The 23,598-nt window shown below is 52.1% G+C and overlaps 1 protein-coding gene across 13 annotated transcripts in view; it reads right to left on the bottom strand.

The window, feature by feature from the left end:
- The window catches only part of MINK1 (misshapen like kinase 1), a 47,120-nt gene that overhangs the window by 10,486 nt on the left and 13,036 nt on the right, over window positions 1-23,598 (bottom strand). For all 13 annotated transcript variants that reach the window (XM_025280745.3, XM_025280743.3, XM_025280744.3 and 10 more), the window contains exons 2-10: window positions 6,164-6,229; window positions 4,463-4,519; window positions 4,240-4,365; window positions 2,293-2,403; window positions 1,826-1,916; window positions 1,303-1,433; window positions 928-982; window positions 739-817; window positions 331-506 (exon numbers count right to left, since the gene is read on the bottom strand). In XM_025280745.3, coding sequence (XP_025136530.2) covers window positions 331-506; window positions 739-817; window positions 928-982; window positions 1,303-1,433; window positions 1,826-1,916; window positions 2,293-2,403; window positions 4,240-4,365; window positions 4,463-4,519; window positions 6,164-6,229 — 892 coding nt within the window. The remainder of the gene's footprint in view (window positions 1-330; window positions 507-738; window positions 818-927; window positions 983-1,302; window positions 1,434-1,825; window positions 1,917-2,292; window positions 2,404-4,239; window positions 4,366-4,462; window positions 4,520-6,163; window positions 6,230-23,598) is intronic.

The raw sequence follows: 23,598 nt of genomic DNA, 5'->3' as shown, positions 1-23,598 counted from the left end.
CTGTCTGGATGGCACGCCTCCTTGGAGCAACGGGGGTGACGGCGGGCGGGTCCCAGGTTCGGGCCTTGACAGAGATGGGGAGAGGACCCCACGGTGGGCGGGATGTGGGTAGGAGGGTCCGCGCATTCACACATGCGCATGAGCAGTTCTAGACCTCCCCAGGTAAGGTGGAAAAAGCCCTCTGGGGTTGGAAGTTTGGGAAAGGAGATCTCCTTGGACAGGGAGAGCTGGGCCTGGAAGGGGGCCTGAGGGGGAGCCAGGGCTGGTGAAGAGGAGCAGGGGCGGCGGACGTGTGTTCCAGACCCTCCACCTCCCTCCCCGCCCACTGACCTTTCTCGCCTCGCTTCTTCCGGGATCTGTCTATGTGGTCCTTGAGCTGGATGCGGACCTGCCGCTCAGTGGGCTGGTCGCGGATGAACGGGAACTTGAGCAGCTGCTCGGTGGGTGGGCGGCTCAGGTAAGCCTTGATGAGACACGTGTCAATGAAGTCAATGAACTTCTTAGACCTGGAGACGATGGTGGCTCATGTCGGAAAGGGGGTGGGTCCAGGAAGAAGGGGGGACTCATTCATCCAAAAGTCACCCACTTCCTTCCCATCTCCCCCTGTCCCCCACACCAGGCGCCCCCCCTACCCACCCCCTCTTCTGCAGTTGCAGACCCAGGCCTGGGGGTAGGGGGTAACGTGGAGGCCTTGTTTGCGGGGGCCTCCTTGCTAAACGCCAATCCCCCAAGACGTACCATTTCTTGGACTTGAGCCTGGGCGGTGGGTTCCGGGGGATGAGGAAGAGGGCTCGCATGGGGTGCATGTCACACAGAGCTGGAACACAGAAGAGGCACCATCAGCTGGTCCCACCGGCCTCCCATGACCCCACCGCCTCCCTACAGCTCCTTCTGGGCCCTCCCTTTGCTCCCAAACCCTGCACTTACGGGGGGCTCCCTCTGCCATCTCGATGGCTGTGATTCCTAGAGACCAAATGTCACTCTGCAGAGGCATGAAAAGAGGGACTGGTGAATGCTGCTGACCACTAACTCCCCTCTCCCACTATCCCCAGCCTCTCCTCCCCCGGTTGCTTCCTGGTCCATACCCTTCCTGAGGCCCCTCTGCTCCAACCCTCACGGTCCTCCAGCTCCCCCACCCTCCCTATCCGTACTTTCCTGGTCACAAACCCTTCCCCAGCCTCTCACTGCTACCACAACCCTGGGCCTTCATTTCATTCCCTGACCTGCTCAAGCTCCCAATATTTTCAACCTGCCCATTGCCCCCATCTCACTTCCTACCCTTGGCTGCCTCCCTGCCCGTACCCTGTAATCGTAGGTGGCATCAGGGTTCTCATCACAGGCGATGACCTCGGGGGCCATCCAATAGGGGGTCCCGATGAACGTGTTCCGCCTGCCCACGGTGCGGTCCAGCTGTGCGCTCACCCCGAAATCCACTGGGAGGGCAGAGGCAAAGGCCATGACGGAACACTGCACCTGCGGCCCCCTCTGGGCTGTCCTGTGTGAGCCCCACCCGGCCACCTCTTCACCCCATCAGCATCCATCCCAAAGGCCCTGAATTAGTCTTCCTGTGTCTGGGGGAGAAACCAGGGTGAAAGAACCAAGGGACAGCATTCCAGGCAGAAGCGGCCAAACAAGCCCATCTCCCCAGAGGGGCTGGCACAGTACCCGGACACACCAGGGAGGACACAAAAAGCTCCTCCAGCAGTTTTCAGCAGAAGGCGGGGAGCAAATCCCCCAGCCTGTAGACAGGTGGGCTGGAGCCACTAGAGGGAATGAACAAACGGGTCCCCAACTCCGTGCTAGAGGTCAGAAGGCATCGGCGTACCTAGCTTGACCTCAGCATTCTCTGTCAGCAGCACGTTCTGCCCCTTGATGTCTCGGTGGATCACCTTGTGGGCGTGGAGATGGGCCAGACCCTGGGGCAGGAGGGGTGGGGGGAAGTATTCTTGGTGTTAGAGGACAAGGATGTGAGTCGAGGGGCTGGAGAGGCACCTGGCTGGGCTGGGGGAGCTGTCCCTCTCCACCTGGGAGCCAGGAGCCCAAGTTAAGGCTCAGCTTTGAGAGGAGTGTCCTCAGACTGGAGGCTCTGGAGGATCCAGCTGCAGGGCCCCAAGGAAAGGGCAGAGCTGGGAAACAGAGGCGCTGGGTCCCTCTGAGGGTTGTCCACCCGCACCTGCATCAGGCCATCTGTTCCTTCAAGGGGGCACAGTTCCAGCTCCTTCCCTGTGAGTGCAGGGAAGGCCCACTTCCAGGGAGATGGGAGGAGGAGGCAGGGAGGGATCTGGCGCTCACCCGGAGAATCTCCCTGCAGATGTAGGCTATACAGTCCTCCTTCAGGGCGTTCCCTTTCGTGTTCTTCACCAAGTCCGTTACAGAACCAGCACCACAGAACTCCATCACCAGCTATGGTCCCAGGGAGGCACCGGAGGGAAAAGTATCTGTCAGGCAAGGCCTCCTTCCCATGCCGGGCCCCTGGGGGAGGACTGGAGTCCTTGGGTCAGAATTGGTATGAGCTGGAAAGCAGGGGCCATGAGACCCCTAGTAAAAGCCACAGAACTTGGTGAGATTAGGAGAGAAAGGGGAAGGAGACACAGTTGGGAGATACAGGGCAGGTGGGCTGAGGCAGGTGATGGTCTGGGTCCAGAAGAGGACCCCAGGGAATCCCTGAACTTGCAGACAGAATGACATGGGTTTGTGCATTTTCCCTGGGGCAGGGGCCAAAGCTTCCATCAGATCCTCACTGGGACCCATAAAGCCCAGAGAGTGAAGAACCACTGCTCTGGAGCAGGGGTCCGGCAATCTATGGCCAAGAGGCTGAGCATGGTTTTTACATTTTTAAATGGCTGAAATAAAAATCAAAGAATCATATGAAACTGACATCTTAGCGTCTTAAATAAAGCTCTTTGGAGTCAAGGGACATTCCTGTTTTCATCTCTGCATTGTCTATGGCTGAGCTGAGTAGTTGTTAGAAGCTTATGACCCACAGAGCCCCAAATATTTACTGTCTGGCCATTCAAAGGAAAAGCTGGCCAACCCTTGAGAGAGACAAGAAAGGGGCTCAAGTCAGCAATTTCCCAGGTCTGCTAGAGAGACAAGACAGAGCCCAGGGGCTACCAGAGAGCTGCAGAAGGGAATCTGAGGCTTCAGCACAAAGTCTGTAAACAGGCCAGGCCGAGGCTGGGAGATGAGAAGAACTCCAGCTGGCCAGCACCTCTAGGGACTCAGAACAGAGGCCAAACAAATCCTGAGGGACCAGTATGCCTGTCCTAATGTTTTCACTGTATGTTTCCCACCTCCAGGGACCCAAAGCAGAGGCCAAACAAATCCCGGGGGATCAGTACGCCCGTCCAAATGTTTTCACTGTATGTTTCCTACAAGCTGCATCCAATGCAAAAAAAAAAAAAAAGGCCGCCTGAGGTACCTGTATTTGCATGCGCCAAAGAGGTAATTTGCACATCTGGGGCGCCCCTCCCATAGCTGGAGGGGAGGATGGGGTCCACAAGGGGGCGCCGGGTCACTAGCGCTCAGCTTCTAGCCCTTAATAATCTCCCACTACACACAGCTGGTTGCCTTTCTCTATGTGTGTCTCTCCCCACCCAAAAAAGACTAAGTGCCTTGGAGGCAGGGACCACAACTCACGATTATCTGTGCAGGGTACACAGAGGGCGCTCAGTAAGTACTTGTCTAGCGACTGAGCAACTTCACTTTCACTTTCATGTATTGGAGAAGGAATTGGCAACCCACTCCAGTGTTCTTGCCTGGAGAATCCCAGGGACAGGGGAGCCTGGTGGGCTGCCATCTATGGGGTCGCACAGAGTCGGACACAATTGACGCGACTTAGCAGCAGCAACTGCTGGGAGGGAGACCTGGTCTGAGGCCCAGTCCCCCAGCCATGGCTATGTTCCCTGCTGCCCTCTCCTCCAGGCTGGGCTGAGCCCCAGAAAGGGTGAGGCCGGGGAATTAGTGGGCAACAGTGCCCAAGCCGGGAAAGGCGATGACTCTTAGGAATGTTCCGAGCCTGGAGGGAATTTGGGGGAGGCCCCAAAGAGCTAAGCGAGCTGTGGCCGAGTAATTGGAGAGTAATCATCCTGAGAGGCTTGTGCGCTGCTGGGAGGGGCCCAAGTCTTGCCACCACCACCCGCACAGATTAGATGTGCTGCTTTGCTGCTTTCCCAGGAGCTGTGCTCAGAGGCAGGAGAACAGATGCACTAACTGGGGCAGGCGAGGGGCGCTCCTCACCCAGAGCTGGTCGTCGTTCCCTGGGGGGCTCTTCTTGATGAAGGCCCCATAGTAGGTGGCGATGTTGCGGTGGTGAGAGTATTTTTTCAACATGTTTATCTCCTGTTTGATCTCTTCCTCCTCATCCTACGTGAATAGGGAGAGGTGAACCCTGAGAGTCGTCCCCCCCAGCAAGCCCCCTTCTCAACACTCCGACCCTCCCCCTGCCCTATACACGCCTTACCTCCGTGACGTCCATGACTTTGATGGCAGCCAGCTGCCCAGTCTTGACATGCCGACCCTGCAGGACGGAGAGCCAGGCATGGGTGGGGGGTCAGGTCTGCACTCGGGAGGGGCTTAATTCTGGGAGAGCCCACAATTTTTGGCTGCTTTCTTTCTTAGAAAATGCCCCTGGCTAGACACCTCAGTTTATGAGTCGGCTGTAGGAAAATCACCGCGCCTGGATTCCAAGTGCTAAGCTGGATAAAGACGAAGGGTCTCCTCTCCTGAAACACTCAAGAGGGATGAGGGAGAGACACTTGTGTTTTGTCCCAGCCTCTCTGGCTTAGACAGCCTTGTCTGAAAGTTAGAGCAGCGAGTGAGGGCTCCCTCTCCATCCTCAGATGGAGCAGCATGGAGCTGGGAGAGGCGGCTGGGGGAGGAGGGCTTTGCCTCTCCAGCATCTTCTATGCATGACAGACTGCCTGGGTCCTCTCCTGATTCACCTCTCTGGACAGGGGGCCTTTCCCAGAATCACCCCCACCCCCAGCCACATACACAGGGCTTTTTATTACTGTTAACAGGAGAGAGTAGACAGGGCTGAGATTTTAGGGAACTTGGGAGAAACACGGGAGGGCTGACTGCTGTGTGGATACCCCACCACCAGTGCGAATGGGAAGAAACTTCTTCTAGAGCGTGTCCCTGCCATTCCCCTTCTGCCCCACCTCATCCTTCCAAAATTCCTAGCAGGAGTCATCTCAGGCTCCAGTAGGAAAGTCCAAGGCTTCCTGGGGAGGAGAAAGGTGTGTGTGTGTGGGGGACTGCCAGCCCAGCGATTGTTTTTATCCCCAGCAGTTTTTCACGACCCCTAAGCCCAGAGAAGCAGAACACAGAGCTGCTATTTCCATGGCAACAACTAGGCAAGAGATGGGGTGATTGGGGTGGGGGTGCACCTGCTTTCCAAAGCTTACAGAGAAGAAGGGTAAGAGGTGGGTAGTCCCAGTGACCCAGGAAACCCTGGCCCCTGAGACACAGGAGGCTCGTGAAGAGGCTGAGTGCCATATCTAGAGCTGAAGCAGCCAGGCGTGTGCCTGGGGGCAGCATCCACCTTGAGTACCTCTCTGCTGTGGCTGCCTCCCCCGTGGAGTGTGACCGGTGGTTAGACCACGTGAAGGGCTAGACTGGCCAGACCAAAAGCCACAGTCCGTGCTCGAGGAAATGCCACTGCTGTGGAGGCAGGGGAGGGAGGCAGCCTCAAAAGCAGAAAGCCTGAGCTCCGGTCCCAGTCCTGCTGCAGGCCGGTCAGGGGGGCTCAAGAAAGTGGGTTCCCCTCTGCTGAGGGTGCCCCCTTTAGGTCCCACCAACCCCGAGTCCTAGGTCTCCTGTGGACTCAGGAGAAGCCAAACCTGCACTTCTGAGCTCAGTCACACATGTCCCCATACCCTTCCCATTGCCTTGAGTGTCCCTGTTCCTCACCCCACCCAGCTCCAGACTGTTCCTGCCACACCCAGGGCTGGTTCTAAGCTCAGAGGTAGAGGCCAGCAAAAACACCCACGTCTCGCTGCTTCCTTTCCTCCTGACTTTACCCCTTTCCTCTCCCTCCCTGGGCTCCCTCCTTTCCCAGGGCCCCTGTAATCCCTCCAGCCCCTGTCAAATCTCCAGACCACAGACCACTCCAGAGAGGCCCATGGGAGAGGGCCCCCTCCCGCCACACCCAGAGCCTCACCTTGTACACCTGTCCGTAGGTGCCATTGCCGACCACCTCTACCAGCTCGAAGATGCCTGCAGGGTCCTGAGCGGGCAGGGGGAAAGAAAGAATGAGGTATCAGCACTTCAGAACAGAAACACGAGCTAGAGGCCTCGGGGAAGGCTGTTCAACCAGGAGTGGAGAATGAGTGTGTTAATGGAGCTGCTGGGGGGCTGATGGAGAGCTGCCCTTTTCCGGGACTGGGTCAGAGTTCATGTTTGGGGAGGGTAAAGCCAGAAGAAGGGGAGAGAAAACAGGAGGCAGAGCCCCACTGGCTATTTAGACAGGCTGCTGCTTTCAGACTCAGTGACGACCTCTGAGAGCCTGTGGCCTCATCCACACGGGGGGACACCTAAGTACCCACCTCTGGGCTGGTGGCAACTTCAAATGGGGCAACGCCCACAAAATGCTTATTAGGTCGGTGAGGAAAGCTAGGAGGAGCTGGAGCACGCGAGCCACCTTCTCCCCTTTCCCAGTCCTGAGCCCAGGGCTCCCAGCATTTGGTGGGGTAGAGGGATCTGGAGCAGGATGGGGGATGCAGAGCAGGGAGAGGTGGTGTGAAGGGAGAACTTTCAGTTCCCCTTGTTTGGAGCCAAGTGGAACCAGGAGAGGAGGGGCGAGGGCCCGCAGGGCTCAGACAAACGCCTCCAAAGAGGCTCATGGCCTGCTGGGCTGAGCAGCGCAGCTGCAGGGAGGCCACCGGCACCCTCTGGGCAGGGCTCCTTTCTGAGAGAGAGAGATTGAGAGGTGGGGTTGGAAGCCAAGGCCGGCCAGGGGTGCCTGGGGTCACAGGCAGGCTCTCCCCAACCTGCAGGATGGAGGGGAGGCACATGCCCTCAGGAAACAAACTCCCCAGCCAACACCTGTGCCTCGTTGCCCACAATCCTCAAAGTATATCATATAAAGCTCCTTTCTCTCTGGTTTTGAAAACCAAGATAGGATTTCTGTAAAAACAACCAAAGAAACTCCCCAAACCAAACAAACCAAAAGAACGCCTCCTCCTTCACCCACTGCAGCCAGGGGACGTGGAAGGTAACCTGGATGGGCTGGAGACCAGGGAGACCCCCGCCTCAGGAACGTCCTGGGAGGACTGGAAATGTGGCCTGGTTCCCGGACATCCTCGTCAGAGCTCGTGCCTCCACACGCCATAACTATGCACCGACTTGTCTGTAAATCCCGGAAGGAAGGGACTGAATCCTCCCTGCTTACTTGCCTGTCCAGTACCTAGCTCCGGGCTTTGCAAGCAGCAGCCTGAAAGAACATTCCAGAACTGGCCAGGTTTGCGGGAGCCTTGACAGAAGCTGCAGAGAGACTCCTTCCACCTGCTCTGAAGGGGCCTGAGCTGGCCAGACCAAGAATTTCCTGGTTCTATGTTCAACTGCTGCTGCTAAGTCGCTTCAGTCATGTCCGACTCTGTGTGACCCCATAGATGGCAGCCCACAAGGCTCCCCCGTCCCTGGGATTCTGCAGGCAAGAACACTGGAGTGGGTTGCCATTTCCTTCTCCAATGCATGGAAGTGAAAAGTGAAGTCGCTCAGTCGCTCAGTCGCGTCCGACTCTTAGCAACCCCATGGACTGCAGCCTACCAGGCTCCTCCATCCATGGGATTTTCCAGGCAAGAGTACTGGAGTGGGGTGCCATCGCCTTCTCCCTGTGTTCGATTACTTAGCTCCAACTTGTTACTAAATAAAACAAAACAAAACCCTTGAATAGGTCTAAAAATCAGCAGGCCCCACAGGAAAGGGAGAGGGGCTGACAAGAGGTCTGCTTGAACCTGAGAGCTGCAAGGGACCTAGAAGAAGTTATCTTATCCACCTGCGAGTCTAGACTACAGAGGCTTGAAGGGAACTCACTTCCCTAAAAAATCTCTTCCAGAGAATGGCCTTATCCATCCTGGGGCCTCTAAACTCTTAACCATTGGGAAGTCCTTTCTTGCATTTTAATTCTTTCTGAAATGGATGGAGACAGGAGAAAGAACGCATGGACTTGATTTTCTGATGTTCCTAATCTAAGAGGGGGATAAGAGCGGCCTGGCAGAGTCACAATGACACAGCATCATCACCTCGGATCAACACAAACAGAGGTTGTAACCTGAGCTCCCAGCCTGCCTCCTTAGGCTCCTGTTCAGGAGGCACCAAGGGATGAAAAGGACAGCCTGTGAGGTCAGACACTCACTTTCAGACATGGATTTAATGGTCTCAAGCCTGTTTCCTGACCCCCAGCCAGGCTGACCACACTTACTTGAAAGGGTTATTCTGAGAATTAAGTTGATTGTACGTGTGACACAGGAGTCCTGGTCCGAAACATCCTCTGGGGAACATGCTCCATGGAGGCCTGGCCCCACTCTGCTCAACAACAGCACCACCCTCACCCAAGCCCCACCTTGGCAGCATCCTCTCCCCAGTTCCTTCTCCTTTCAAGATGCCTGTGTGTCTCCTCCTCTCCATTCCCGAAGCTGCTACTCCAGGCCCATCCCTCCACCCCCTCCCTCCTGGAGCGCCTGCCTCGCCACCCTGCCTTCTGCTGCTGCCTTCTGCTTCACCCTGCCTTCCTGAGTTTGCTCCTCTGCCCAGAAGGGAGTCCAAACACCTCAGCCAGATACTTAAAGTTGCCCCATCATCAGACAACCACTAAATACTGCCTGAGTGTCTACATTGGCCCTGCCCTGGGCCCTAATCTGGGGAGATCTGCCAGGTGACTTTGTCTTCTTCCATTTATCCATTAAATATTTATCTGACTATGTGACAAGTTCTCAGTGAGGCACAATGGGGATCTCAACCGTGCTGTATGAGAACCACGGACAGCCCCTCAAGGGCCATGTGATTTTCCAGATAGGCCAAGCACCCCAGCGTGGGCACGTGGACACCCGGTGGTCATGCGCCATGAGAGCAATGGAAGGCACTCCAGTCTGGAGTAGAGGAAAGAGCGCTGGAGAGTGATTTCTAGGGGGACATAGCTATGTGTCCCTGAGCAAGTATTTAACTGTCCAGGGCCTGTCTTCCTCACACAGCTAAGAGGAAGCTGGACTGGGTAATAAGCCAGCTCTGCGGTTTCAGGGGACAGAATTTGCCTCAGGGTGGGAATCTCAGGCAGGCTCCCTGGAAGAGGTAGTGTCTGAGTGGTGACAAGAACTGAAGAGCAGGGAAGCCCAGGCCCTGCTGAGGGACAGCAGCTTGGGTTTGGATGTTAAGTTTGAGATGTCTGGGGATGCACAGAAGTCAATGTCTACCAGGCAGCTAGAAACAAGGGTCTGAGGGGAAAGATTTAAAGACCGTTTGTGAGTGTGGGAAATGGTGTTCAGGGTGGGTGCACAGGGAATGAGGACTAGAAGGGCCAAGGCCAGCCCCTGAGGAAGGGCCACGTGCTGCACACGGGCGAGCAAAGGAACAGACACCAGAGGGGAGGTGGTCAGAGGGGACTGAGAAAAGTGTCACTGGCCTTAGCGCCAAGGGCCCCACTGGGCATCCCCGTGCAGACCATAGTGGTGAGAGCAGATGGCGGGGGCTGGGGGGAGGTGGGGTGATGAGGAAGTGAAGGCTCTGGGGGCAGCACCCTTGCTGGAGAAGTCCGACTTGGAGAGGAAGGGGAAAAGCAGATGACGGCTAGAGGAGGGAGCAAAGTCAGACAAGAGGGTTTTCAAAATAGGGAAGATCTCAAATACTTAAGGGAAGAAGACTAAAAAGTGACTGCTGATGCCTGATAACTTGCTGTTTAATGATATATATGGGTGCATATGTATCTATTTGTATGTAAACTGCATCAGTGGATTACAGCACTGATCAAATACAACAGGGCCATACTCAAGGATTCAGAATGCCCAGAAATATATAATACACAGTTCAAATATGATTTAATGCATTGATCTGGCTTCAGATGTGGGCCCTTCATGTATCTGCCTGTCTGCATGCATGGCCACCCTCTTCGATGGTGATCTAGAAGGGGCATCCCCAAAGGGAAATGCTCTGCTCCTGGGAACCCACCAGGCGGTTCTGGCCTGCCCGTCTGCACAAGGGCATAGCTCTGGAGCCTCCTCCAGCTCTTTGCCTTGGTGCTCAGACTCTGTTCTCAGCAGCCTGGTTCTTGTTCAGCCAGCTGCTGGCAGGTGGAAAGGGACGGGGTCAAGGGTACAGGTAACTAAATGAAGGAGGGTGAGAGAAGGACAGGAAGAAACAAGACGTGAAGAGTCGCTGCTCTGTCGAGATTAAAGACAAAGGAAGATGGGGGAGCTCCATGAATTCCCAGTGACTCTGACTTAGGTGATTACATCAGAGGGAAGATCATTTGCTAAGCGGGAGCCTGGGGCCTGCATAAGGCTGGAAAAGCTTGGGAACGGAAGCTAGACAGGGTGCTTTAGGATATGTGAGAATCCTAGATCCTGTTCCAGAGATTCCTATTTAGCATTGCAGGTCTGGGGTGAGGAGGGGAATCTGTATGTTTAACAGATCCCCTGGGTGATTCCAATGTGGAGGTCAGTGGCCCCTTTCGGAGAGGCTGTGCTGCTTTGGGGAGTTACTAACAGGTGAAAGGAAGCATCAGGGATCTGAAAGGAGGCACAGTGGTGGAGAGCTACTGTTCTTCTACAAGGGCGCCTCAGCACCCGCATCTGCACTGACTCAACTCATGCCCCTTTTATCTACGGCAGGGGCCAACCCCGCCAAAAGATGAGCTCTCCTGTCAGCCAAGCCAAATCCCAAGTGGTGGTGATGTTTTTTGTTTTTTTCTCCAGGAAATCACTAGCCATTCTAGCCCAGCACAAGCTATCCAACCCATGAATTTCAACCTCAACTTCACACATTGATCTTATCTATTAAACTCATTGACAAGTTCAACAAGGTTGCTGGATACAAGATCAATATATGAAAACCAACTCTTATTTCTGTATACTACAATTAATGATCCAGAAAGGAAATTCCGAAAGCAATTCCACTTATAAGAGTATCAGAAAGAATAAACCAAACCAAAGAAGTGTGAGACATGTACACTGAAAACTGTAAAACACTGTTCAAAGAAATGAAAGAAGACCTATGTAAATGGAAAAACATCCTGCATTTATGGACCAGAAGATTTAGTACTATTAAGATCCACACATTCAGTGTACTTTTATAAAAAACCCAGGTGGCTTTTTTGGACAGAAATTGACAAGTTTCACCTAAAAGTCATATGAAAATGCAAAGGATCCAAGAGACAACATGTCTTTAAAAGGAAGAATGAAGTTAGAGGACTTGCACTGCTCAACTTGGAAACTTACTACAAAGCTACAGCAATCAGGACCACGTGATACTGGCACAATGGCAGACACAGATCAATAGACTGGAACTGAGAATCCAAAAATAAACTCTTCAATCTGTGGTCAATTGATTTTCAACAAAGGTACCAAGATCATTCAACATTCTTTTCAACAAACTGGATATCCATATTTAAAAGAATGAATTTGGACCCTTATGTCATACCATACACAAAAAATTAACCCAAAATTGATCATGGCTCTAAAAAGGTAAGAGCTAAAACAATAAAAAATCAAAAGACAACACAGGAGTAAGTCTTCATGATCTTGGATCAGGGAATGGTTTATGTATGGTACTGAAAGCGTAAGTAACAAAAGACAAAAAAAAAAGGCAAATTGGACTTCATCAAAGCCTAGAACTGTGTGTTTCACAGAACAGCATCAAGAAAGTAAAAGGACAACCCACAGGATTGGAAAAAAACGTCTGCAAATTATATATCAGAGATAAGGGACATGTAGATAAAGGATTTATACCTGACAAGGGACTTGTATACAGAATACTAAAAAAACTTGAGAATAAAATAACTCCACAATAAAAAGACAAATAATTTTAAAATGAGCAAAGGATCTGAATAGACATTTCTCCAAAAGAGATACACAGTGGCCACTAAGCAGGTGAAAAGACACTCTGTGAGTCACTAGGGGGGAAGTAAGAATCAAAACCACAACTAGACACCACTGCACACCCACGAAGACAGCTTTAACCGAAACGACGGGCAACGACAAGCACTCAAGAGGACCCGGAGAACTCAGAACCCTCGTGCACTGCTGGTGGGAAGGCAAAATGGGGCTGCCACTCTGGAAAATGGTTTAGCAGTTTCTCAGGTACCACATGACCCAGCAATTTGACTCCTAGGTAGATACCCAATGCAACTGAAAACATACGAACACACAGAAATCTGTACATAAGATGTTCACAGCAGCTTTATTCGTAACAGCCCAAAAGCACAAACAGCCCAATGTCCATCACTTGATGAATGAACATGATGTATCTATTTATGGATATTCCAATAATGGAATATTCTTTGGCAACAAAAAGGTATGAAGTAATAATAATACATGCTACAGCAATGGATGAACCTTGAACACATTACACTAAATGAAAGAAGGCAGTAAAAAAAAAAAAAAACTTCACATATTTACAGCTCCATAAAATTTATGTTTAACGTCTGTAATAGGCAAATCCTTAGAGACAGAAAGCAGATCGATTAGTCCTCCTCCAGGGGCTGGGAGGAAGGAATTATAGTGACTGCTAATGGGTACTGGGTTTTATTTAGGGCTGAAGAAAACGTTCTGAAATTAGACAGTGGTGATAGCAAGTCTGTAAATACACCAAAAACCACTTTAAAATTCTGTGAAAGGTTGAATTTTGTGCTATGTGAATTACACATCAATAGAACTGTTGTTAAAAATAATAACCCTAAAGCCCCTCTCATACTACTCCATAAATTATTGCTGACAGTGAAAATTGCCACCCTAAGAAAGTTAATCTACTCACATGGAAGGGACCCCTCAAAGTGCTAATAACACATGTGAAAAAGTCCTAAGACAAACACAGACAATGATAAAATATAAGTACTTATATAATTTAGAATTAGACAACCTGGTTTCTTTTCTTGGCTCTGCTGCTAACAGGCTGTATGTTTGTGGGCAAGTCACTTAACCTCTCTGGGTTCCCTTTCAATGAGAAAACTTTCTGGTTCTGTCTTTATTTATTTTTTTTTTGGCCGTGCCATGCAGCATTAAGATCTTAGTTCCCCGACCAGAGATTGAACCCGCATGCCCTGCACTGGAAGCATGGAGTCTTAATGGCTGGACTGACAGGGAAGTCCCCATAACCATATGATTTTAAATGCTCAGGTCCACATTCCACAAAGCTGCCAACCTGATGACTATGTATTACTTCTTTACCATGTGCCAGGAGTTGTGTTAGGCTCTGGAAGAAAGTTGAGTAAAATGGGGCAGTCCCTGCTGTAACAGTGTTCTGATGGGGAAGGCAGACACCAAACAACTCTCCAGTTCTGTGGTTGCTCTCTTGTGATCCCCCAGACTTGGGCAATCAGGCAAGGGCAACAATAAGGATGACAGATGGGGTCTAACAGCCTTCCCAGGACTCTCTGAGCAAGGATGCTCTTATCTGTCCCATCCCTGTGCCTCTTACCTTGACCACCTCATGAGACATCTCCCACATTTTCTGTCTCAGAGCTCTCTCTCATTGCCTACCCTCCCCACATCCCTGTAATAATTAAACAGCTAGCAGGTTCTCAGCGTTTTCTTTGGTCCTGGTACTGCTGAGTGCTTGAGAAGTATAATCTCATAGCAAACTGTAAGGTAGATGTTATTGGCATATTTATTTTACAGGGAAGGAATATTAGAGCAATTAAATGACATGCCCAGGGTTACACACAGCCAGGAAGCAGAGGAGCCCAGGTCTGCCCTCAAAATTCAACTTCCAGGCCTAATCAAAGTTCCTGTTGCCTAAGGGACCCTGTTTTCAACCATGTGGTTCCTTTTTTACCCCAATCGTAGCTCATGAGTCCAAAAGATGGGCTCCTGATCCAAGGGTAGCCAGCCTCAAACCAAGAGAAAAGATGAATGAGGGCAAATTTCCCTCTAGGCCATTCCAACTAAAACACAGAGGGAAGACACCAGGAAGGTACCTGGAGAGTCAGGGTGGCAGAGGTTGTTGTGAGCAGAGAGGCCGGCTGAGAACAGAACCGAGTGGAGGGCGAGGGAAGTGGGGGGACAGGGGACTAACTGGTGCTCGCTGTGCCTGGTTTTACCACGACTCAGAATCACCCTACAGTTCCAGCTCCAAGGAACTGGCTGTGCTGCACGCTGTTCATGTGCTCAGACTGCAGTGAGATTCGGAAACTTCAAGTAAATCAAAATCAACATGATAGCACTACTACCAATTAATCCCACAAAACTCCACGACACTGATACTACTGTGATTCCCACTTTACACATGAGGAAACAGAGGCTTGGTGAAGGTAAATAACTTGCCCAAAGTCAAATGGCTAATGAAGTGGCAGCGCCAGCATTTGAATGCACATAGCCTGGCTCCAGAGTCTCTGCTACAACTTCTTGTATCCAGCCTCACTTGAGAGGTTCCTTGTAACTAAATAAACCGGACCATAACCTCATTATTTAACTTTTCGCACGATTATGTCTCATCTCCTGAAGTAGAAGAGTTGCTCTTTCAGGGCAGGAACCACACTCAGGTGGTACCCGGTTGCCACCTGGTATGAGAGCTCTACAGACTTGCACAGATATGGGCGCCCAAATGTTTTATTACCTGGGCAGCTCTCTGTGTCATACACAAAATCACTTTTGTTGAATCATGAGCATGTGGAGTAAGTCTGTGGCTACTTTCACTCACAAGGGTTTATGTTACTAAGCATTTCCTGAAAGTGAAAGTGCAAGTCAGTTTCTCAGTCGTGTCCACCTCTGAGACCCCGTGGACTGTAGCCCGCCAGATTCCTCTATCCATGGAATTCTCCAGACAAGAACACTGGAGGGGGTTGCCATTCCCTTCTCCAGGGGATCTTCCTGATCCAGGGACTGAACCTGGCTCTCCTGCATTGTAGGCAGGTTCTTTACCATCTGAGCCGCCAGGTCTTCAGTTGGTGGAGAGGTTGTGGAAGGCAGCAAAGTGTTCGGATTAGTTACTGAAGAGTGGGGCTGTGAGACACCTGACAGACCCCCTCATCCAGGTCAAAAACTGCCAGGGAGACATCACATGGCACTGGACTTCATGCCGCATGATGTCATCTGTGATTTATAACTGTATGTGTTTGGGTATGAAGAGACAGCAGTGATGTTATCTGCAGTAACTGCAGGTAGATGTGCCTCCAGGTGCAATTCAAGGGATGGCGTTCCACATGCCACCTTTCATCCCGACCCACACGTGTGCTCACGTAGTGACATGTCGCTCACGCAGGACACTGCCCTCACACGATTCGGGCATCAGCTGGCGCTGATTCCTGTTTTTCTCACAGCACCAGGTATGTTTCTAAGCACCCGTGAGGTGCTCAGATGCTTGCTGATTTAACCTTTAAATGCCAGCAGAGCAAGGAGGAGGTGGGTTTGGTCAAGGAGAGCTTTCTGGAAGAAGTGGATGATAAGAGCTGGAGGGGCTGGGGAGAGGGAAGAGGCACCAAGCTGGATGGATAGACAGGAGACCCCTGGGGTAGGCAGGGGGACAGCAGGAGTTGGGCCATCCCTTCAGACTCCTGTCTTCAGTTCCCCTCTCATGATTTCCCGTGTGTCAGTCTGCCTAGCTGTAGCCCAAGACTTCCTGAAGGCACTGCCTTGTGCTTCAGAGTCTCCTCGGCATTTGGCACAGGCTGTGTGCTCGATAAAAGTTAGCTAAATGAGGACTGGGCACAGGGCCCTGATCCTTCCCAAGGTGCCTACCTGCACCTTCACTGGGGGCTCTGCTCACTGCTGGGACTGGTCAGGAGAGCACTGGGCACAAACTGTCTTGGGGGCTTTCTCCCTTGCTCTGCTGATCCTCAAGAGGCTCCCTGGACTGACCTCGCCCCCACCCCCAGCTCACATCTGGAGAAAGGATAAGGGGAAGATGGTGACAGAGCTCTCACAAATAGCAAGGCAGTTACTCTGAGGCCTGGGGACCAGTACTGATTGGCATTCTCCTCTTCCTTCTCTGAAAACCAAGGAATCGTTTGGTGAAAAATGAAGGCGGTGACTATTTCCCAAGAGAAAATGCAGAAGAGCTTATGCATCCATGTTTGAGGCCTAGCTGGGATGGGGTGGCAGGCAGCAAGAACTGAAGCTCAAGGATGAAGGAGAAGTGAGGCTCGGCTGCAAGACACAGGAGGAGAGAAGGAGCGCCCCAACTGCTCCCTCACAGTTGGCGTGCAGGTGCCCAGAAATCCATAGGAGAGGTCTGGAGTCACAGGGGAATCCAGGATGAAGGGCAGGTGACAGAAAGGTAAAAGCAGGCCAGCCCCTCAGGTTTGGGGTCAACATTTCCTGAAGTGGCCCAGAGCTGGCAGGTTGACCCCTGGCCTTGGTGCTGCTCTGACCACGTGCCTCCCTGTGCTGTTGCTTCAAGATCATCCACCTCCAAGCGGGGAGTCATGTGTGTGGTGTCTGCTCTGCATGGAGATGAAATCCCCAAGGGGGACAGGGGTTTCCGAAGTACTTTAATAAATGCAAACTGTTAGCGTCAATATTTGCAGCATCTTTTTAAACTGCCTGCCAAAGACTGCCTTCTTAAACCTTGGCTCTACCTTCGAGGAGCTTATAAATCAAGACGCCAGAATGGAGAATTAACATGCTGAGAAGAGTTACATACACTGAAGTCTCAGGGATAATGCTGCTTGTGAGGCAGCTGCCGGAGAAGCAGGTGGGAGTGGCAAATCTGACCCCCACTTTTTTGCTGACCCACGAATCGGACAGAATTTTCAGAGCTGGAAGGGTCTGTCCTTTCCAGGAGATTCTAGGAGGCTGCTGGAATGGTAGAAAGAACCAGAACTCTGAAGTTTGGGGAGGGCTGAGAATCCTTGGGAAAGACACCAGGGAAGGTCTGGTCTCTCCTGCACTTCAGGCCCCGCTGTGATTATTCACTGGGATATGCCCTGGCAGGTCCTCCTGCTGCAACTGGTGTGGCTCCCTAACCTAGGCGAGGTGCCATCCCACCCACCCCTCCAAGGGGAAGCAGTGCCAGGAGGCGGGGTTGCCCCCGGGCTGGGGGACAGGAGGACAAGTGTGGGCCTCAGCCCCACCTCCCCTGTCACCAAGCACACCAGGACTCCACAGAGGACCAGAGGCTCAGAGAACCTGTGATGTCGATAGAGGATGAGGAAAAGAACTGCAGGGCCACTCAGGAAAGAGAATGGGAACTTGCGGTCCACAGAGGGGACCGACAAAAGCTGGCGTGATGGAGGCTGCGGCCAAACCACCCTCTTGCCTGGAAGAGCAGGGCTGCCAGGGCCTGTGGAGTCTCTGTTTATCTGGTGCTGAGACTAGGCTGGGCTGGGAGGGCCTCCCACCCTCTCTCCCTGAAGAAAACAATAGGCCTGTTTTCCTGAGCTCTTCCTGTGACCCAGCAGGCCCTCAGGAAAAGGAAGAGGGGGGCACAGGCAGGGCTGGCACCAAGGCACAGCCTGGAGGAGGGGGCCTTCAGTCTCCTAGCAGCTCACCAAGGCCTTGAAGCCACCCCTACATGCCAACCATCCAAGCACTAAACCACTGACTGCCGTGCAAATGCAGCTTCAAACCCTGTCCCTCGTACCACGACCAACCAGATCACTAACCCTAAGCCCCTGCTATCGGAGCCCCCACCGGGAAGGGGCCAGGCGGCGGGGTGGGGGTCAGACAGGTTTCCCCGGCAGTTTGAGGCCCACAGGGATGCAGGCAGTCGGTGCTGGCAGGGGCTTGGGCAGGGGGCACCGTCCTGGTGGAGAGATGTCCTTCAGTTAGCTGTAAGCAACCAAAGGACACATGTGCATGTTCGCCTATGAGAAGAGATACAGGAGGGTGTGTGTTTGGGGAAAGGATGGGTGTAAGAGGAGGCGAATGGGAGTGGATGTGTGGGCTGCGGTGGGGGTGGGGGAGTGGCAGGAGGTTTCCTCAGGTTCCCTCTTCCTTCGTCCCCAAGCACAGAAAGCAGACACAGCCCCAAGGACCCAGCAGGTCCAGACGCCTGCCTGTGTCAACAGGAGGAGGCCCTCCGAGGCCTGAGTCAGTCTCATCCCGCCCCCCACCCGCCAATGACCCAGGGAGTGTGTTGTGTTACCCCCATTCCTACACCAAGGGCTCAGTGTGGAAAGTGGGCCCAAGGCCAAAGCATGAGACAGACAGACACTCCCGTGGGAGAAAGGAAGTCGGCCGGAGTCGGCGGGGGGTTGGGGGGGGGGAGGAACCGTCAAGGCACCTCCTCACAGAGCCAACAAACAGGAGAGAAGAGAGCTCGAAAGGAAGGTTAAAACCCTCCACAACTCCCCGTCATCCACAACGTCCAGTAATGAACCAGACGGCCTTCAGAAGACTCCCTTCCTAGTCTTCATTCCTCTCTGCAGCTGACGCTCCTCTCTGCTGTGGATAAGCCTACCCCACACTGCGGAACTGAAGTGCATCCTTTTATTCTGGTTCCACACCGTGAAGTACTCACCCTCTGCTTGTCGGCAGCTTTGAAGCATTTTTTTGGAAAAGGAGTACAGGAGGAGGAGGAACGGAGTGTGCCCTGGAGCGGAGGGGCAGGAGAGAAACCAGGAAGGATGCTTATGTGCGGGCAGAGGGTAGTTTTTAAGTCACTCTTTCTGGGTCCCTATGCCAGAAGGACACACGCGATCATGAACACACACACACAGATACACAAAGAGGCAGAAGCAAGTCCAGACCTGACACACACACATGAACACAAATACCATTCTGATCAGAAACCAGTCAGAGCGGACAGGGGCCCTGCCTGCGCCAGGCTGGGAGCTGTGCCCTCCATGCCTCAGCGCCCAGGTTCCCCACAGACCTGGCTGCCCGGACGCCCTCGGCTGGGGGCTTTATCCAGACCCGAGGGTTTTCCTGGATGGAGAGCCCCACAGGAGGTGGGCAGCTGACCCGTGCAGGGAGCCAAAGGAGAGACACGCAGTGCGGGAGGGAGGGGAGGAGGAGAGGGGACCAGAATTCGAGCAGCAGCCTGGTGCTGGTTCTAAAATGGCCGCAGGCGAGGCCAGGGACAGATGGTCTCTTTCTGATGCTGAGCTGGAGAAGTGGGGAAAGGGAAAAGGAAAAAATAAATACCGTCACAGTCAGAAATGTAAAAATAAACCAAAAAACCTACAAGATAAACAGCTTGCTTCTGAGGTTCCGCCTGGCTCCAGCAGCTAAAGGAAAACAGAGAACTACAGGCCTGGGGTGACAACTCCCAGCCTCAGAAGGGAGGTCATTCTAGCCATCCCCCTGCTCAGAGCTGGAAGGTCTTGCAAAGTCTTCCAGGCAGCTGAGGGTGGTGTCTTCCCTTTACTTCTCTAATACTCACTTCCCAAGTCTCAAGTTTTTAAAGCCTTTGCGAATAAAATGCTATAAGCTGTCAGAGTTTGATCTTGTCTCTGCCATAATGAACACGGAGACTGTCTGTGGCCAACAGCATCAACTTCATCACCTCCCAGCTGCTGCCTCTGCTGCCATCATCCAACCACCCAGCTCTTCACAATTTACAAGGTGTTTCCACAGTCATTATCTCATTTGTGCCTCTGACCTGGAGGGAAGCCAGGCAGGAATTATTACTCCACTTCACAGATAAGGAAACCAAGGCTCCAAGACGTTGTGTTTTCAAAGTGGAGCCTGGTTCGTCTTCTGATGGCAAATCCAAGGAGGCCTCCCATGGCACACATGCCCCAGAGCTCTGTCCACTGGATTCCATTGGCCTTCTGTGGGCCAGAGAGGCTCTTCCTTAGGCTCAGATCTAACTGCCTTACAGCTAATGATCCAAAGGATGGTTTACCTGGAGCCCCACCCATTCCCATCCTGTGGCGGGGGTGGGGGGGTGGTAGGGGGAGAAGGACAAGGCAAGGAGTTCTTGGTTCTTTTAATACGCCACGCCCCTTTTCACCTCTGGGCACATGCTGTCCACTCTTCCAACTCCATCTCTCCCCTCCCTTTGACCTGGATGCCCTGTGCACATCCTTCCAGACTTCAACACAGACTCCATCTCCTCCAGGAAGTTTCCCTGACTGTGGTCCTGCTCCCACGGCACTCTGCACGGCCCCTTTCGTGGCCCCAACTTCATTTTTGTGACTGATTCTTTAATTGTTTGTCCTCTGCAAGACAAAGTCTTAAGAAGTCAAAGTGTCAGTCACTCAGTTGTGTCTGACTCTTTGCAACCCCATGGTCGCCATGCTCCTCTGTCCATGGGATTTTTCAGGCAGGAATACTGCTGTGGGTTGCCATTTCCTTCTTGAGGGGTCAAACCCAGGTCTCCTGCATTGCAAAAGTTCTTTACTGACTGAACCACCAGAGAAGCCCAAGGCCACGTTCAACACCCTTCTGTTGAATGGATATAAAAACAGAAGAAAGTAGGTGCTATCTAGATAAAACATCCCCTTTCCCTAGTGCTCTGGTTTCTAACACTAGCTTTGGGTTTAATCTCCATTTTTTTCCAAAATAATCCACAGTCACTTAAAAGCAATGAACAAGGGCAGCTACTGAAAGTGAATCCTCTTTTGTTATGTGAATCAGTGCCCCATAATTTATATGTTGGGTAAACATATATTACTAGAAAGCGGACTTTCCTATAGCAGGAACTCCTATATCACTGCCTAAAATCAAAGGGAAACATTAACAAGGACCCAAAGGCTGTAAGAAGCAACAGGGAAAGAATAGAGAACGGGGAAGGTTCCTGAGGGAGAAGAGAGCCAAGCTTTCTGGAAAGGAAAAAGAAGGGGGCAGAGGCTGGGTTAGGTGAAGGGCAGAGGAAGGTCGCATCTTAGACAACTTAAAGGAAGGTTCCAAAGTAGGAGCGGATGACTCGGAGACATGTTTCCTTAGCTGAAGCAGCAAGGCAACCAGGAGGCTAGTAAGACGGAATGACAGGGAATGGTTTAGACTTCACTGAGAATCAGAAGGCCTGGGCACTGGTTCTGATTCTTTCATATCATGAAGGCAAATCAGCAAATCACTTAAGCTTGCAGAGCCTCTTTTCCTTACCAACCCAACCCCAGCTCACAAGGGTTCATGGATGTACAAACATTTTGATACCTACAAAGTGCTACAAATTTGCAGAGTCATTATGAAGAGACTTGCCTCCCATAGAGCCAAGGAAAAACTGTCAGAAGGTGATTTTCCTGGGATTTAGAGTGAAGAGTGGCAGCTTGGGAGAAAATAGACAAGACAAAAAAGTAGAACTGTGAGGAGGGCAGGCAAGAGAGAAGGGAGGAAAAAAAGGACTACAGCCTTGGAGGCAGGGCTGAAAGGCGCAGGGGGCGGTAGCGGGGGTGGGGGGGGGGGTGGTCCCTGGCAAGCAGACAACAGGAGAGAAAGGGCAGAGCTTAGAAGCAAGGAGGCAGGAGGGGGGCAGACATCAAGGGCATTCATTAGACTTCATTGCCAACTGCCTCCTGTGGGAGTCAGGTGTCCACGAACACCAGGCAAGAGGCTGGGGAGGGTTCATGACCAAGAAAGCCTAGGTCTTGTCTGACCCCTGTGTGGCTTCTACTTCCAGATGGGGAAGACCCGGCCAGATGCCATCAGAGAGGACACAGGGAGGAAGGCTATGACAGACAGGGGACTATGAGAAGACACTCTGGAAGGAAGGGTAGAGGGCGCCAAGCTGAGTCAGTTGAGAGAAGAGCAGGTGGAGGGTGGGGCCCACAGGGAGGGGAAGGAAGGACTGTCTGAATCAGACTTAGAAAGGGTTACTCTCCGAAGGGTGGAGACCAGAAATTCTCTGGCCCCACCAAGGACCAACTCAGAATAAATTACAGCCCAAGGGGTACATAGGTGAGACAGAGGGAGGAATTTCCTGACCAGCAAGATGGAGCAAACATGCTCATCCAACTATTCACCAGGCCCACCTCTCCTCTTTTATCCTGAGAAAGCTTTCCTGGCTACATTTCTGCCAATTTTAGGGCCCTGTGACCAGGTCGTGCAGTCCTTCAACAAACGTCGAGTGCCTGGCAGAGAACAGAACGTGGCAATGAATGAAACAGAAACAGACCCTTCCTTTGTGGAGCTTACAGGAAGCAAACATTAAAGACACAATTACACAACTACACACACTGAACTGTGATAGGCAGTAAGAAAAAGTACAGGGCCTCCCTGGTGGTCCAGCAGTTAAGAATCCGCCTTGCAACGCAGGGGACACTGGTTCGTTTCCTGGTAGGGGAAGATCCCACATGCTGTGGAGCAACTAAACCAAGGCACCACAATCACTTACCCTGTGCTCTCAAACCCTCAAACCACAACTACCGAAGCCTGTGCGCCCTGGAGCCCGTGCTCCCTAACTAGAGAAGCCACCACAATGAGAAGCCCGCACGCCACAGCCAGAGAGCAGTCCCCGCTCACCACAACTAGACAAAAGCGCACGCGCAGCAACAAGACCCAGCGTGGTCAAAAATAATACAAATTAATAAACGCATAAAATTTTAAAAAGTACACACAATACTTTTTGAAAGATTAAAGGAAGGTTATGATAGGGGTTGGGGCAGTAAAGGGCTGATGGGGAAGTGATATTTAGTCTGAGACCAAAAAGACAAGTCAGTTAACTCAGCGAAGGTCAGAGGTGGGGAAGGCCCAAGGTCCTGAAGGAGAAAGAGCCTTAAGTCTCCAGGCAAGGCCATCGAGGATCCAAGTAGCCTTTTCATAAAGCACTTTACACATTTTGGTGTAAAGTCCTGTCTCTCACATCTGAATGAAGCGGTTTATCCCCATCAGAATGTCCCTGAGGGTGAGGTGCAGGTCTACCCCCACCCCCAGCTGAGCCCGCAGCCTCTACACTCAAGGGCATGTGGGGCTGGAATTCCTGACTCAGGGGGCAGGACAAACAGGAGTTTCAAGTTGAGACATTAGATTTTGAAGTTGCTCTTTTTCCCACTGGAAGAGGGTAGAATGCTCTACGGTAGAGAAGGGAAAGCCAGACCCACACCTAGGGGCTGAGTGACTCACTCACGGACAGCCATTAAGATTGAACTCAAGACACTGGGTGGTTTTCTCTTTCCCCAAACAAAATGTGAAGAAGAGGAATGTTAACAGAACCCCAGGAGACATCCTTTCTGGGGGCTTTCATAGGAGAAATCATGCAGCTACCACCTATCTAACGAGCAGTTACCAGGCCAAGTACTTATACACTTCTGTTTAACCCTCGAAACAGCCCTGTTAGGTGGGTCTTTGACAAATGGCAAAAATGAGGCATGGGGGTAATTATGACCTTGCCAGAGGTCACACAGTAGGTGACAGAACTGGAGTTTGGATTCAAATCCCTATCTAACACCTGTGAAGATGGGAAAGGCCCTGATATCCAGGTCCCTCCCTATCTCCAAAGAGCAAGTAAAGATGTCCTGTCTTCCCAGGTCAGTCCTCACCAGGTCTGCCTCCTCTTCCCTCAGCTCTAACAGACTCAGGGGAGCCTAAGAAGGAGAAGGGAACAACAGAGGACGGGATGGTTGGA

Source organism: Bubalus bubalis, chromosome 3 (assembly GCF_019923935.1).
Source record: "Bubalus bubalis isolate 160015118507 breed Murrah chromosome 3, NDDB_SH_1, whole genome shotgun sequence".
NCBI lineage: Eukaryota > Metazoa > Chordata > Mammalia > Artiodactyla > Bovidae > Bubalus > Bubalus bubalis.
The sequence above is the reverse complement of the archived record's forward strand: the minus strand, read 5'-3'. Positions and strand labels throughout refer to the sequence as shown.